Source organism: Sceloporus undulatus, chromosome 3 (genome assembly GCF_019175285.1).
Source record: "Sceloporus undulatus isolate JIND9_A2432 ecotype Alabama chromosome 3, SceUnd_v1.1, whole genome shotgun sequence".
Lineage (NCBI taxonomy): Eukaryota > Metazoa > Chordata > Lepidosauria > Squamata > Phrynosomatidae > Sceloporus > Sceloporus undulatus.
Window position 1 is genome coordinate 207,313,423 of NC_056524.1, and position 16,828 is coordinate 207,330,250.

Below are 16,828 nucleotides of genomic sequence, written 5' to 3' on the forward strand. Positions count from 1 at the left end.
AGTCGTGAGGGTTGTTCATGCTACAGCAGACCATAGTGGAAGTCAATATTCCTGCCTCCAGTTTCAAAACCTTAATCCCACAGAATTTCTTTTTCTTGTGAAACCTCTCAGTCCCTCAGCCTTCTGTTCAAGAAGCTGTCTTTTCAATTTACCTCACTTGCTCTGTTATTAGCTATTGTGTATTGTCCTTTATGTGACGAAATTCTGCTCAACGTCCTTAATAAATTGCTACTAGCTTCCTAATTTTGAGATTAGGACTGTCCTTTTCTCCCACACACTTTCTATATAGTGCTCCACATCATGTTGAACAGGAATAGAAAAGGGAATCTACAAGGTAAAAGAAATGCTATATTGAACAAGAATGGGAGGACAAATGTTTTCGACACTGACAGGGACACTGGTCAAAAGTGGAAGGTCTGGAAACTATGCCCTATGAACAGGGACTTAAGGTGTTAGGTATGTTTAGCCTAGAGAAGAGAAGGTTAAGAGATTATATGATAGCCATGTTTAAGTATTTGAAGGCAAGTCATACTAAAGATGAAGCAAATTTATTTTCTGCAGCTCCTGAGAATAGGACTTGGAGTTTATCATAACTTAAAATGGGATATTGAGTTCTTTGGCATTGTTTTCCTTTGCTTTTCTCCTGAAAACTTTGCTTTGCTATATGCTCCATCGTTTTCTCCCTCAACTTATCAATGGGTCATATCAAAATCTGTAATTTGGGCTCCAAAAACTGTCCTTGAAGAGGTTAACTTATATTCAAGTATATAAAGTAGGCATGGTCAGATGGTGGAAGATGCTGGGCATTTTGGGGACAGGGCCAGCATGCTAGAAGGCACAGCTCCGTGTGGCATATGGGCTGCTCTTTGTCACCTATGCTGGTCTGTTACCTTCAAGTGAAGAAGATGCCTTTTCATCTGTAATGCAAGATTCAATTTCATACATGGAATGGAAGGGGTATCATTTCATCCTTACCTCAGGCAGAAAAATGTCTTCGAATGTGCTGGAAACTGTATAATTTGTAGGCTCTTTAGCAGACTCCTTCATTTAATCAACTACCATTACATAGTCTATGACTATAAATTGACCTCATGTATAAGTCAAGTGCAGATTTTGCACTCAAAATCATGCATTTTGATATGACCCATGGATAAGTCAAGGATAAAAGTTGAGGGCATGTAATAAAGGATGTAAAGAATGATACAAAGGAAAATGATACCAAACAACTTACCCTAAAGGCTGGATGGTTTAGGAGAGAACAATGGTAAATGGTGACTATGCAATGTGTGTGGGAGGTGACCAGGCACAGGTGAGGCTAAGAAAACACACACATGTCAAAAAGAATAACAAGGCAAAGAAAAGAAAGTCATTACATGACTAGTGATTACAACCTTTAGCTTTAATCTGATAACATCGCCTGATTTTAACACCCAGAAAAAGCTAACATACACACACATCTTATTCAAATCATTCAAAGTCAAATTCCTCTTGCCACTTCTTTGAGGAGAAATGCCAAAGAACTGCAACTGCTACCATTTTCTCACTTAGCCATTCAAAGCAGTCAGAAGTGGTGCTGTGTTAGAGAGATTGGGGGGGGGGGGTGTTGGTGCTTCTTTTAGGTTCTCTTGAGACAGACTAACATCTTCCCTTTCTCCACCCTCCTGAGATAAAGGATGGCTCCTTATATATATATATATGAGGGTTTGAGTACTTATGTTGACACAAGGATAAGTCAACCCAGGTTTTTTGGACAAATTTTCTGACTAAAATTTCTAGACTTCTAAATGTCTATATACAGTATTAACATAAATATTGATTTATTTCTGGAATTAAATTAATGCTGAAAGTTTGACATGAGTCATTTGATTAAGTGTCAAGTAAACCGAAGAATCCCTTTTTCTTAGAAAATTTCTAACAATTCATATTTTAATTTAATTAATTAGTTCTAGTCACTGCAAATGACCAGTCTTGTTCCCCAGCAGTGTGTTAGGAACTCTCCACTCATCAGGTCCTACCCCTCTGAATTTTGTGCAGAGTAACATGACCACATACAATTTGCTGTTTATTCTGTGTTTCATCTTTGTCATCAATATGCTTTTGTAGGTGAATAAAATATTATTAAAAATGGAGGGTGGGTACTTTCACACACTTATATTCTCAACTTGCATGAAGCTTCTTTTTATACAAATTGCATGAAGATTCTTTTTCTGCAAATATGTACTGCTACACATACAAACAATTCAAAAATAGAGTTGTAGCAAGATTGTTGTATGTGATGCTTTACCAATCTGAGAATCATATATATGGATCAATAACACAGCACCAAAAGATTCTTGGGACAATCATAAATACAACTGTATCAAGATTGTATTTCCCTCATTGTTTTATATCACACATGGATGCATTGTTAATACAGAGGTGAGGAAAGATGCAAATGTCTCCAAAAACCCTTAAAGCTGAGGCAAGTTCTATCTGTATCGTTCCTGAATTAATTTAAACAATTTTCCTAGTTAAACCAGATCTCAGGAGATTGGAATACATGATGAAACAACATAGAGAAATAATAACAAAATAAAACACGGGAAATCTTCTAGTCCCTTAAGCTGTAGGGGCTTTAAAGCATTTATAGAGAGATATATAGCAGTTCCATTTTTTTATGCTTCTCTTCATTCAGACACCTAGAAGGACACTTTAAGGGCATAACGTTCATTCCACGTTACACTTTCAATGATATAGAACTGCATGAGTAGCTTTTTACATAACCCTTATGGTTGCAAAATATCTTATATTATTTCTGTTTCTCAAACACATAAGATGAAGACAAAAATTATTGTTTCTGTTCACCAATCAGAGAATGAATTAAAAGGAAGATTTCACAGCTTGGTGACAGAACATGCGCACTGCATTCAAAAGATCCTTCCTTCAGTTCCCAGCTTTCTACTTAAAATATCTTAGCCAGCTAGGCTCAGGAAAACGTCTGCACAAGCCACTGGGAAGCTGCTGCCAGACAGTGCAAAATACTGGACTGGATGGACCAATGATTTGACTAGGGGAAAAAACAAATTTTATGAGACAATAAGACAATTGAGCAGAATCCCATGTGAGCATTTTTGTCCTGCTTTCCCCTTTCATTGATTTGCTTGCTCAAAGGTGAGTGCGAATATTGCCCAGGGACCAAGAACTGTTTCTCTTACCTTAGTAAAACTCATAAAGAGAAAGTTTTACAACCCCTTTGATTTCTCTTCTTATATATATATCTTGATTTTTATTTTTTATTTTTTTATTTTTATGGTTTAAAAAATCCATAAGTTTGAAGCAAACAACAAACTCTGGTTAAAAAGCCTATTATACATTCTGAATGTTGGGGAATTTAAGAAGTGAACATTATTTATTGAATATGAAAAACCCTTAACAATTTTCAACTAGATTTCTATTTGCCTTCACCATCTGCACTGATTAAAGTGAATCAATTACAAAGAAGTAAGACCAGGAAGAAAGAAGGGAAGGAGCATTGGGTTGTGCCCAGTGTAAAGCTAACAGAAAAGGTAAAGAAATTCTTTTTTTCCACTGATGATTGCATGTTCTATTAGTGTTCACACAAATGCTGGTGACAAGTGTACTACAGCTCCCAGCTTGTATGATCCAGTCTTAATGAGTGACAGTAGTGCTAGTTCAGTGGCTCCCACAACTTCTTGAACAAGTGGAGTCACAGGATTTGACCTTATGCCCATGATGCAAAGTCAAAGCTTAGGGTTTTGCAAACAGTAGAAACTTTACTCTGGTGCAGTGACACCATTGGTTACAACTCACTGTGTTATTAACATTGTATTAGGGTGATGATCCTACCTCTTCCATGCGTATTATGAAAGTAGTATTGTATCCTTGTTCTGCTACCAGTTTGCCAGTGGATGTGAGGATATGCAGTCCTCGGGGCGCTTTGCCTGGACATTGTTCAGGCTTGGCTGAATACCTTTCTTGTAGCCCATCTGTGCAGTTATTAGAAACAATCCTTCGATACCTGTGAAACAGTATAGGTTGTGTCAGGCTCAGTTGTTTATTTAAAATGTCCTGTTTCAAGCATGAAATCCACATTTGATATCATACACATTCGGACTGCAAACAAGAAACGTGCAAAGAAACCCATGGTTTATCACCTGTAACAGAAAAATTGTATTTCAGACTTCTGCCAAGAACCTCAAGAAAAACTAACAGTAAATGCTAAACTAAGGAATATACAGAGGCATATATTAAAGTTAAGCCCCTTCTCATTTTGTTTTTTATGTACTTCCATGATCCCTATCCCCTTATTATGGTGAAATTTAGCATATTTCCTTGACTTTGCATCAGTGTGCCTATAAAGGAAAAGGGGAAAAAAAGGCATACACTATTAACATTGTCCCACGATGTTCCAAAAATATTGTTTTTTTCTGTATAAAGCACTGTGTGGGCCAAATGTTGGACCCAGTGATGTGAAATCATTGCAAGGTTGTGTTGTTGTTTTTTACTTTGCAAGTAATTTTAAAAACCAATTCAGCATTGTAAAATAAACAGTTTATTGTTTTTGGTGGGGTTTTCGGGCTATGTGGTCATTTTCTAGAAGAATTTCTTCCTGACATTTTGCCAGTCACAGATGCTAGCAAAACATCAGGAAGAAACTCTTCCAGAACATGGCCACGTAGCCCGAAAAACCCACAAAAAACTATGGATGCCGGCCATGAAAGCCTTAAACAGTTTTTTTGTTGAGGTATATGTCCCTTTGTTTTCTCACTGCCATGCAGTCTGCCCCAGTCTTGTTTCAATGTGCTAGTTATGAGCGGAAAGAAATTGAAAACTTTTACAATGTTTATTTGAGATAAGACTGATGCACATGTAAGATGTTGTTCTTATGTGCCATCAAGTCAACACATGGCAATTCTATAATAGGGTTTTGTTGGAGAGGAAATTTTCCATTGCCTTCCTCGAAGGCAGAGAGAGCGTGTGAATTGCCCAAGCTTACCTAGTGGGTTTCCATGGCTGAGCAGGGATTCAAACCCTAATCTCCCCAAAATTCAAACCATTACACCACACTGACTCTTAGGCAGGTTGTAGACAGATAAGCCTACTGTTTTTAGACCCCACAGACCTTGGTCCAGACCTTCCCATAGAATTAGAAAGTGGAGCAGTGGGAATAATCTTGTTTCTCTCTTCACATGTTCACATTACATAGCATCCAATATATATATATAGCAATCTGAAGCTGGAAATATATATAGCCCTCCTGGTGTTATTGGAGCTCAACTCTCCTATAAGGTTGACATAGCATAGCCAGTGGTGAATAATTATAGGAGCTGCAGTACAATAAGATCTGGAGACTCACAGATCCCTGATCCCATTCCTAAAATGAACAGAGCTCATTTTAAATGCTCTACAAATAGACTTTTCTTGCTTCTCTTTTAATTTGGTCAGCAAAGCTAGTTGCCTGGGGAGCATTTATCCCTATACAGAAGTATAGTCCCTGGATATCATTTATGTTAATGATTTCCTAAGAAATTAGTAAGAATGCTAGAAAAGCAAGGCTGAAACCTAATGGCTCAGCCTTGGAACAAGGCAGAAATAACTAAGGGTCTCTGAGGAATCCACTCCAGTTGGCTTTTAGGGCAAACTTTGCTCAGTCTGCACTTCCTAGACTGTCTGAGCACCAAGCACACAATTTGGCTTCTGGAATTCAGATCTTCACAGACAGCTGTAGATGTACCTGAAAAAAATATGTGTTTGAAAAGTACATGTGGATAAGGTGCACATTTTAAATGCATCAAAAATATTGCTTCATGAATCTTAGTTGGAAGGGTGTATTCAGGCAGTGAGAACAATTTACAACACAAATGCACATTTTAAAAAAAATCTGGAAATCTCATGAAAAAAGCAACAATGGTTGGATGTATGGACCAGATCTAGAGGTGGTAAAAAGAATAAGCCCATGAATGCTTTTACAGGTAGGTTCATTCCTAGACATGAAAAAGAAACACTACAAAGTAGACTCACATACCCAGTGCTGTTCAGGTAGCTCTGTCCAAGGGAGCATTCTTTCAGCTGGGAAGATGGGTTGAACCAGAATGCTGGGATACATTGATTATTACTGTGTCTTTCATAGCCATAGTCACTAGGGGAATTTAAAAAAAAATAATGTTCTTGAATATATGGAGCTTGATGGATGACATTGTCATTTTCCCAAGGAAATCAGAATAGATTTTATTCTCTGAATAACCGTGTAAGTTAAATTGGGTGGAGAGAAACTGATCAGTCCTTCTCAGCCCATGGTTTTTGAGATTGCTTAAAGAATTACAAAGAAAATCAAATACTATCACAAATACATGAAAGAGTGATACCTGTATTGGACCAATCAAAATGCACAATATACAGGTTGCAAGTTTTTAAAGCTTCAGTGGCTTCTTCATCAGGCAAGGCTTTCATTAGAAAGAAAGTTATTTTAGCAACTAAGTGGAACTTGCTGCCTCTTTGCTACATGCCAAAGAGCACAAAAATGTTTCATTAGGAAACAAGAATGATGAATCATGGCACAGCTTGTTTGTAACAGGGCAAATTTTAGTAGTAAAGAGGTAAATATAATATTTTCACCATTTAATCTTCTGTTTTCCTACATATTTTTTAATTGACCATGATTCAGTGCTGATGGAGGAAAAGTCCTGCAGCATAGCTGCATGGGATCATGAGGACGAAGAAGTATCAGGTCAGTGCAGAAAGCAGTCCGAGCATCTGGCATTGGTTTATGGGTGGTGGAGGTGTACTTGACACCTGGCTGATGCCTGATTGGTATATCACCTGGCCCCATTTTACCTGAATTCTTCTCAACAGTAAGGAATTAGTGGAAGCATCTTTCCTCAGTAAGAAATATGATTCAGTCCATTCTTTTTATATTATATTCTTTACTATAGCCATGGCAAAAAGCCATGGCAAAAAGGAGTGGGGGGCAGGGGGGGCAGGGGGCAGGCTAGGTTATCATATAAATAAAAATAAATAAATAAAACTTTTATTTATATCCCACTCTTCTACCATAAGGCAATTAGAGCAGCTTACAATATAAAAACATCTGATACACAACACAATATACCATAACGCCCCCCCCTTAAAAAAGGAATTAAATATATTACTATTAAAATCACTCAATTAAGTAAACTGTTAAAACCAATAACAATAGACAAGTAGTGGGAAATATAAAATATGCAGCATATGTGGGGGTTCTTTCATGCTGGGTGAAAACTATTCCAGAAAGACCTGCTAGAAGAGATCTGTCTTAATAGCTTTTTTGAAGCTATCCAGGTTGGTGATTTGATGGATCTCTTCCGGCAAGTCATTCCACAATCTGGGGAGCAGTCGTGGAGAATGTCCTCTGGGAGGTTGCAGCCAGTCTGGTCTTTTTTGGCTGCAATACGTTCCTCTTAGAGGACCTGAGTGTGCAGGGTGGATTATACGGAAGTAGGCAATCCCTTAGATAGGTTGGACACAAGCCATGTAGGGTTTTAAAGGTGATAAGCAACACCTAGTACTGTGCCTGGAAGCCAATAGGCAGCCAGTGGAGTGATTTTAAAATAGGTGTTATGTGGTCACTCTTAGATTTTCTGGTGACCAGCCTGGCTGCCATATTCTGTACTAACTGAAGTTTCCAAACTAAGCACAAGGGTAGCCCCCTGTAGAGCACATTACAGAAATCGAGTCATGAGGTTACCAGTGCATGTACTATAGTTTCAAGGTCCCTTACAAAGAAACAAATCTCCAGAAATAAAGTAATGTGAAAACAGGATGAACTTGAAGTCCATAGTATGGATTCCATATGTTTCCAGAAAAAGAACATTAATCCAAAGTAGTTGTCTTATGGGAACTTTAGACTTTATTATAGGCATTTATTTCAAATTCTCAGGAAATTATAAAATGGCAATACCAGGGCCCAAATAAATCATGAAGGAATGAATTACCAGTATCTGACTAAACAGTACTTCAATAGCCCTATTCAGATTTTCAAAGAGAATGCATTAAAAGAGCTGAAGAACTGGTGTATGCAGGGACATGTAGAAGGCTTTAAAATGCTTTCTTCCAAGCATACTAAGAATTCAGTTTCAAACATTGTACAGCAAGGGGACACTGGGGATGTGACTTGCATGCACTTTTTTGGGTGTGTGTGTGTGAATGTCTCAATAACTAATCACAACATATTCAAGTCTGTCTGAATCCTTAGGAGGATGGAGTTATCTGGGCAGAGCACAGAGGGAGGATTTAGACAGTAATCTTCTACTCTCAAATTCCTACTGGCTCAATGCAGCCAGTGGCTCTTTTATATCCCCCCTTTCCTACATCCTCACACCCATCAAAACCAATGGGCAAGTTGTTCACTATACAAGCTTCAGGATGACTTCATGAAAGGCTAAGGCATGCCAGAAAATCAAGAGAGTTTTCAACCAAGTGGATGCAAGACCACCTTGGGCTTGGCCTGTTTGACTCCCTATAGCAGATCTATGCCCAGGATGCTTTCACTAACTCTACCAGGAGTCTTTGGGATGGAACTATCACCCCACTGGCAGTGCTGCTGTCCAGTGTCAGAGCAAAGACCCTTCTTCCCACTCATTCATTCCTATTGCCCTGACTAGCCTTATGTGAAAGATTAGAATTATTCCACAAGTTATCCTTCCAATGGATCTCTTCTGTTGCCCTCTCTAGGAAGGCTAGGATGGTTCCTTTGTTGTCCTTTTCCCACGAGCCTTTGGAAATTTAATAAATGCTCATCCCAGTGATGCTCTCTTTTTAATCTTTATTTTAAAGTAAGGTTTTAAATAGTTTTAATTCTGTTATTATTTATCCCTGCCTTGATCCACAGGGATGATGATGATTTAATATTGCTTTAATCTTAATTTGTGTCTTTAACTGCCTGTGTTTTATTGCTTTTTTCTGCCTTTGGTAAGCTGCCTTGAGTCCCAGTCTAGAAGAAAGACAAGATGTATAAATAAAGTGATGGATGTATTGATGGAAGAAAAACAGAAGTTTGAAAAGTGACTGGGTCATGCTGGCTAGGAGACTTTGGGAGTCCTTGGCTCATAAATGTAACTGTTTCAAGCTCTGGTGGGGGGCAGTTAATGCTGAGCCAGCTAAGTCCCAACTGACATAAACAAATCATCATTCCTTTCTATGTGTGATTGTGTACTCTGGTACAGAATCATTTGAAAACTGTTTCATGTTCTCAGTGTTTGCATGGACAAAGCTGACACCACTTCTGTGATCTCTTCTGTTGCCCTTTCTCAAGCTGTCAGCCTTGGACAAGCAAGATGTCCACATTATTTTACACACAACTGCATATAGAAAATACTGTCTGAAATGGCTGTAAGAAGAAACACCTTCTTAGAATGAATAATCTCCTAAAGATCCCTGAACTGCAATAATACAGATCTAGTATGCAATTACACAAGATGTTTGGACATGGTCAAAGTCATAGCAGTACTCTGTGACAGCTGAGCCATGATGGAAAAAGTAATGTAAGGAAGAATTTAACCTCATTTTATTTATGTTGAAAGCAACTTGAAATAACAAGGGATCCTGGAGTACCTCACACAGCAATGTCAGACATGATGTCATGAGAGTGAATATAACAAAACCCACTGACTGTTGTTTATGAGCTTACCATGTCTCCAGAGGATTAAGAAAAGTGGCATAATGGGGTAGAGCATGTCCCATGACCCTGGATGAATCCCATTATTCTTCAGAGGCCAACATTTCTGAACAGCTTAAAGAGGATCAAAGATTCCCTAATGATTTTTGTCTTGATGTTCAAATTTAATCATGCTCAGCAGGCCAGCCCTGCATATTTAAAATATGCCTGCTAGTGGGTTGGTAATTAAAAATGTTCAGGAGGAGCCACATGTTGCCCGAAAGAAAGAAAGAACTGCATTAATATTAAATAATATTAAAGACAACATTGCTATATGCCCCAAAGGCTGTAGCCTCATTCATTAACTTCTGGTAAATGTATATTAAAAATACACATGCTGCCCACCTTCACATTTGAAAGCCTCAGGGTTTGTACGTTAGAAAAATTACCAAGTCCAGCTGCTGCTCTAGCTTGCTTGGAAAAGCTTACTTGACAAGGAGAAATAAAGAACAAAGGCAAGGAAACTTCAAGTAAGCATTTTAATAAGATTATTTTCTGCTAGTGTGTAATTACATGTCTGTTCTCCTCTTAGGAGTTGTCTTGATTTTAGTCCCCATAGCAAAACTTGGAAAAGCTGGGATACAGCCAGTGATTTGGCTTGCAGGAGGAACCTGGTAGTTGTAGTCCCATTTTTCCCTACGTTCACCATCTCCCCAATCTTTGAGATCTGACATGGGATAAACAGTTCACAAAACCAGTCCTCTGAAGAAGGAAAAATATGACACATGGAATGGCCTTATTAGAAGAGTAGTACAAAAGGGGGAAAACATAAATATAATGAAGTTGTCTCTGATTTGAGGTACTGAAATAGCCAAACTTATTTCATTAGTGAGCCTTTTATTTTTTTATTTTATTCTGTTTCATGGAGAGGGCTTCCTGAATTTTAGGTTTTGGCCATTTTGCCATGCATGTGCACTCTAAAGCTTATTACGTGAAATCATAATTATAATACATTACCTATATCATCTGCATAGATATTTCGAAACAAAGTTTGAACATTTCTGACCAGAGACTCTGAAACCATTTACTGGATAAGAAGAACATGTAAGCAAAGGCTGAAGCTGTGTGTGTGTGTGTTTTATCTATCTTGTAAACAGGTTATAGAAAAAATAGATAACATTCAAAGACACCTTGGTCTAAAACACACTGCAGAAATAATCCAGTTTGAGACTGCTTAAACTGCCCTGGCACAATGCTAGGTTATTCTGGGAACTGTAGTTTTGTGAGACATTTAGCCTTCTCTGTCTGAGACCTCTGGTGCCACAATAAACTACAGTTGTCCCTCAGTATCTGCAGATAGTCATTTGCGGTTTCAATCACTCATGGATGGAAAGTACATGCTGTCCCCAATGGTGGTGAATGCATGCAGCCACGCCAGTCTGAGTCCCTTGTTTTGGGCTCAGCCTGGCAGCAAGACCCCCTGACTCCCCCCCTGCCCTCTTGGGTCCAGTGACTTGGTTTCCCAGGAGGCACTGGGAGGGAGTAAAGCAGGACATGGGCGCTGTCAGGGCCTGTAACGTGCACTTGCCTCCATCGGAACTAGCCTTCCCGGCAGCGCTTGGGGCCTGGAACTCATACATCCCACCCCCTCTGCTGCAGCCAATTGAGGGCCAAGGGGGGGCCTTGCTGCCTGGCCGAGCCCAAAATGAGGGGCACAGACTGCCGCCCAACTGAAGGACGGCCCCCTCCCAACCCCTAAGGCAAAGCTAAGCCCAGGAGGAAGAACAATGAGACTTGATTATTCATGCATTTTGGTATCCGTGAGGGGGTCCGGAATGGATCCACCATGAATACCCAGGGACAACTGTACAATTGCCAGGATTCCCTTGCACTGAGCCAAGGTAGTTAAAGCGGCCTCAAACTAGATTATCTCTGCAGTGTGTTTTGGACCATAGATGGATCAGGGCTAAAGGAAAAGGGACTGTTGGAAAACTTGAAAGATTTTACCCTGATTGAAGAAGTCTACCTCCTCATTCAAGACTTCAATGACTTCTACTCTAGCTTTTTTGTGGGGGAGGATAGTTTGAGAATTCCTGATCCAGTAATTTCTGAGGTATGTACAGGCTGTAGGCAATGTACCAAAGTAATTATGATTTTATGTAATGTGATATATATTTACGTATTGTACTTTCATGATTTTCTAAGCCCCTAAAGAAAGCCCTAAGACATTGGGCTTGTCCCAGCTTAAAAAAGCATCTCACCTGGATTGGCAAAGCACCAAATTAATACGAAGTTCAGCAGCTGGTTGAAGAGATCAGGGCAGCTGACTCTTCCTCAGTGTTGATAAACAACATAGATAAACATTTCCAATTAAAAAACAGCTATAAAGGTAAAAGGCACTCAGGGATGCAAGGCTATATAATGTATTGTACAGTGTCTCACGTATGAATATCTGTCTACTGCACTGGGATTTTGGATGTGTTTTCAGTGCACTAAGCTCTTCACTCTGAGAAAACAATTGTGGTCCCTTGGGGTCATAGTCGCAAAGCTTTGGGAATGTCAATTCATTCAAAGTGTAAGACCTCATTTTCCACCACAAAGAATGAGGATTTCTGGGAAGTATGCCATCAACCAAGAGGGGCCTGCAGGGAACCATTCCTTGAGGGATGAACAAATAGCCTTATGTACTGAATCATAGAATTGGAAGAGACCACAAGGGCCATCCACTCCAACCAACTGCCATGCAGGAACTCTCAAAGCTTCTCTGACAGATGGCCATCCAGCTTCTGTTTAAAGTCCTCCAAGGAAGGAGACTCCATCACTCTCTCAGGAAGTGTGTTCCACTGCTGAACAGCTCTCACTGTCAGGAAGTTCCTCCTAATGTTGAGCTGGAATCTCTTTTCCTGTCACTTGCATCCATTGTTCTGGGTCCTATTATCTGGAGCAGCAGAAAACAAGCTTGCTCCATCCTCAATATAACATCTCTTGTAATATTTAAACAGGGCTATTATATCACCTCTTAACCGTCTCTTCTCCGTGTGTATCCAGTAGCAAGAAGTTTCCTGGTAGTACCCAAATGGATCATTAGACATATAGGCCACTAGATTTGGGATGGGTATGTAGTCCATACTACATATGGACTGCCTAATAGAAGGGCTGCAGGTGTCATGTGTCATCTAGATAATATGGTAGTGCTGAGGGAGTGGAATCAGTAACTTTGACACAAATCAATACCAATCACATAGGGAAATGTAGCTGTTGAAGCTCTGGGGACCCAATTTAGGTTGATAAGTGACAGGATGACTGCCAATATCTCCAAAATAGCTTTCTCTAAAATTCTATCTGCCACATATGTAGGGCCAACTAAAACTTAGGGGTCTCAATATGTGAATAAAGAATGAGGGTAATTTATCAGGCACTAAAGATAACTTTGGAATAAGTCTATGAACAGGAAAGACTTCCCCTGGACCAAGAATGGAGCCAGCCCATTAGCACTTAAAACTTAATAGCTTGCTTTGAATGTCACCCTTAAGGAAACCTGGAATGAACCGTGAAACACCCTGTTTGGGATGACTCATCTGTAAGGGATGAGGGTGAAAGTGTTTTTCATTCACAAGGGAAATGTAAAAAACAAAACAGCATAAAGAATATGACAGTCAGTCAATGATAAAAGAACCACAGCAGGAAATGCACACAAAAGGAACACTTGTAGAGGCACATTATGTATATGTGTTTCTATGCTAATGCCAGAAGCTTCTAAGTAAAGACAGGAGAGTTGGGCATAAGAGCAGCTGGTGACTTCCATGTTAGTGAGACAGTGAGTCTGCTCTAGCTTTTAATGAATATATTGGAGGACTTATCTAAACCCTAGTCCCAGAAGAGATTCAGCTCCTTGAATACCTGGTGTGAAATTTGGACTAAAATCCAGTTTAGACTCACCATTTCTGACAAGGAGACCACCAACTACTGCTGGTAGGGAGCAGCTTGTTTTAAGATATATATTGGGTGTAATGGTAACTTGGTAGAATGAAAAGACCTAGTGGGATATGTTTGTCTCTGAATATAAACCATATAGTAAAGAAAAGCATGGGAGAATTAGGAGTAATGACAGAGAGGACAGAGTCAAACAAACCAAAAATTTCAAATGGGGAAGACACCTCCAATTTTTATTCTCCTCTCCCTGAGAGACCAGTACTAGAAATCAAAAGTAACTTAATATGCGTCTGTATAGCAAAAAAATGGAGATCTGGGACACTGCCATCATTAGAGGACTGGTTAAGTAGACTACATGATTATTATGTAATGGATAAAATGACAATGCTAGCAGCAAACAGAACAATACAAGAACACGTTTCTAAATGGGAAAAGTTAGTTAAACTATGGTAACTTTACCAGAATGGAACTACAAGGGAGAATCGGAAACTGAATCTATCGGATTAAAAGACAATGTGATGAACATCAGATATTCACCAATGTATTGCATACGATAATGTATACTGTAAATACTTTCTTTCTCTTTATTATTATTATTTTTTCTCTGTTCTCAGACGATGTATATATATGAAAACTGCAATATATATATATATATATATATATATATATATATATGTAACTTAATATGTTAAAGTTAATGTCAACCTCATGTACAGTAGAAGGAATTTAGGAAGACATTCAAGGAGAAAGTGTTGTACAGTTGTCCTTCCCGATTCACAGGAAGGACCCCCTCCCCCTGCAAATCGAAAAACCACAAATATTCAAGCCCCTACCAAAAATAATGATGGTGCACTCCCGCGTGCAGCCCTGCATATGTGCCACAGGCACGTGTGCCATTTTGTCCCTCTTGGCTTCCCGTTTGCAGAAATTCAAGACCGTGAGTGGGAAGGCAACGAATCTAAAGAGACAGCTGTATTTATGAATGACCCAAATTGGTCTAACACACACTAATTCAGTTGTTTCTAAGCTTTGGCCCTCCAGATGTTTTGGACCTCAGCTCCCAGAATTCCTGACAGCTGGTAAAGCTTAGTGGGACTTCTGGGAGTTGGTCTAAAACACCTGGAGGAGCAACGTTTGGGAACCACTCGACTGGATAAATGCATGTTCAAATCATAAGAAAGAGATAACATGCCATGATGCCCCAGATGACTGAAGGCTGAAGCACACGGCCCAGACAGAGTGGCCTCTGGTTATTACAGCCCTAACTGTGCCAATACCATAGTGACTACATGACTTGCTTCCAAAGCCAACCACCAGTGTAATCCCAAACAGCTGCTGGCAGGAGCGGATTTAATCAACTCCTAAAATATCCAGCTCTTGCCACATTAGTGCGGCCTTGGCGCAGCTTCCAGCCACTTTTGGGGCATGTGTTATCTAAATGCCATGCCCCCAAAGCAGCCAGAGGCTGCTGTTTTGGCCCATGCATTTTGAGCATGAGTCTTCCATGGTACAAACTAGACAGGAGGTGACCTGGCTCAGTCCTACATGGTGATACACTTATAAGTTAAGATGTGTCTTTCAACTGATTGGAAATTGTGCCCATAGTGTCATCAATCTTAATTATAAGTAAATGGAAAATTGCCAGAGATGTTCAGCATAGTCACATTTAACTTCAAAAGAGGAAACTTGAAGTAGAAAGGAAATTCAAGAGAGTAAATTTCTCCAAATTGCTTATTGATTGCTCAAATCACTGTAAGAAAAATTCAATCAGAATATAAGCCACACACAAAGAAACCCAAGAGGTCATCTATGTAGTTAACAGTTTCAAGGAAACTTTTTTAAAAAGATGTCAGGATCTTGAAGTCATGTCCAAACAGAGTGAGTCAGAACAATAAAAACAAAAGCTTGCACCAAAAGAGATGCAAAGAAGCAATAAATAATCCAGATCAGAATTTCAAGAGGTATAATACTAAAAATATTAAATTCAAAAATAATTAAAGGATATTACAGAGAAGCTGGATGATTTCTTTGCAATTGTCTTACTACAAAAGACATAGGGCAGAAACTGTCAGCCTGAACTAACAAGTTCATGAACAATCTCATGAAACTAATAAAAGAAAGCAGAGGGGGAAATGGGAATAAATAAATAGTTCTCACAATGGAAATGGATAAGTACTGTAGTAAGATTTCTCTACATTCTACCTTGGGGCCAATTTGGATGGAGAATTTTTTGGTTTTGTTTTTAGTTGGTTATTTAGTTGATAATATATTTATAAATGACTTGGAGCTAAGATGAAAAGTGAGGCAGCCAACTTTTCTGGTAACACCAGATTATTCAAGATGGTAAAAACAATAATGGATGGTCAAGAGTTTTAAATATATACCTCTGAACTGGGTGAAATGTATTTAAAATAGCAAATACAGTTCAGTGTAAACAACTCTAAATTGATTCACATGAGGCAAAGTATCCATATTTCATACACTGACGTGGACTGATGTGGCAATGATTGACTAGAAAAGGGGGCTTCGGACTGCAGTGGGTAGCTCAGTAGGAAAATATCAACTCAGAATGCAGCTGGAATGAAAAGTGTAGATCTCATTAGGAAATGTGTGGAATTATGCTCACATTCCGTATCGGGGATTATAATGGTAAGAACTGATTTAGAAAAACCCTATACAGTTCTATGATGTAATCACATAGAATACTGTGTACATATCTGGTCATTACAACTCAGAAACAATTTGTAGTACTAGAAAAAGGTCAGAAAAGGGAAACCAAAATGTACAAGAGACCAAAGTACCTTCCCATCCCCACTAGGAAATTTCTGGACTATTCAGTTCAGAAAAAAAGCACACTGAGATGTATGAAATACTACATGATATGGAGAAAGTGAATATGAAAAGTCTTCCCACCCCTTGCCTCTTAAATAGTAAGAGGAAAGATCATCTAGGAATGATAGGAAATTCCGAGTAGACAGTGCTTCACACAGCACATAGTTAAACAATGTAATTCATGTCCACAAAACATAGTAATGGTTGTGCTTATCTAAAACTTTGGAGGGGAATTAGTCAAATAGTTTATTACTAGTCATGATGGTTATAGAGTCGCCTCCCCATATCCGTGAATTCTGTATCCATTGATTCAGCCATCCACTGCTTGAAATATCACACACACACACACACACACACACACACACAAAATGCCAAAAAGCAAACCTTGACTTTGCCATTTTATATAAGGGACACCATTTTACTATGCCAATG

General features: G+C 39.0%; 1 protein-coding gene across 1 annotated transcript in view; it reads right to left on the reverse strand.

Moving 5' to 3' along the window:
• Nucleotides 1-16,828, reverse strand: part of SORCS3 (sortilin related VPS10 domain containing receptor 3) — a 652,615-nt gene that overhangs the window by 79,411 nt on the left and 556,376 nt on the right. The window contains exons 17-18 of the mRNA XM_042460847.1: nt 6,026-6,139; nt 3,847-4,018 (exon numbers count right to left, since the gene is read on the reverse strand). Coding sequence (XP_042316781.1) covers nt 3,847-4,018; nt 6,026-6,139 — 286 coding nt within the window. The remainder of the gene's footprint in view (nt 1-3,846; nt 4,019-6,025; nt 6,140-16,828) is intronic.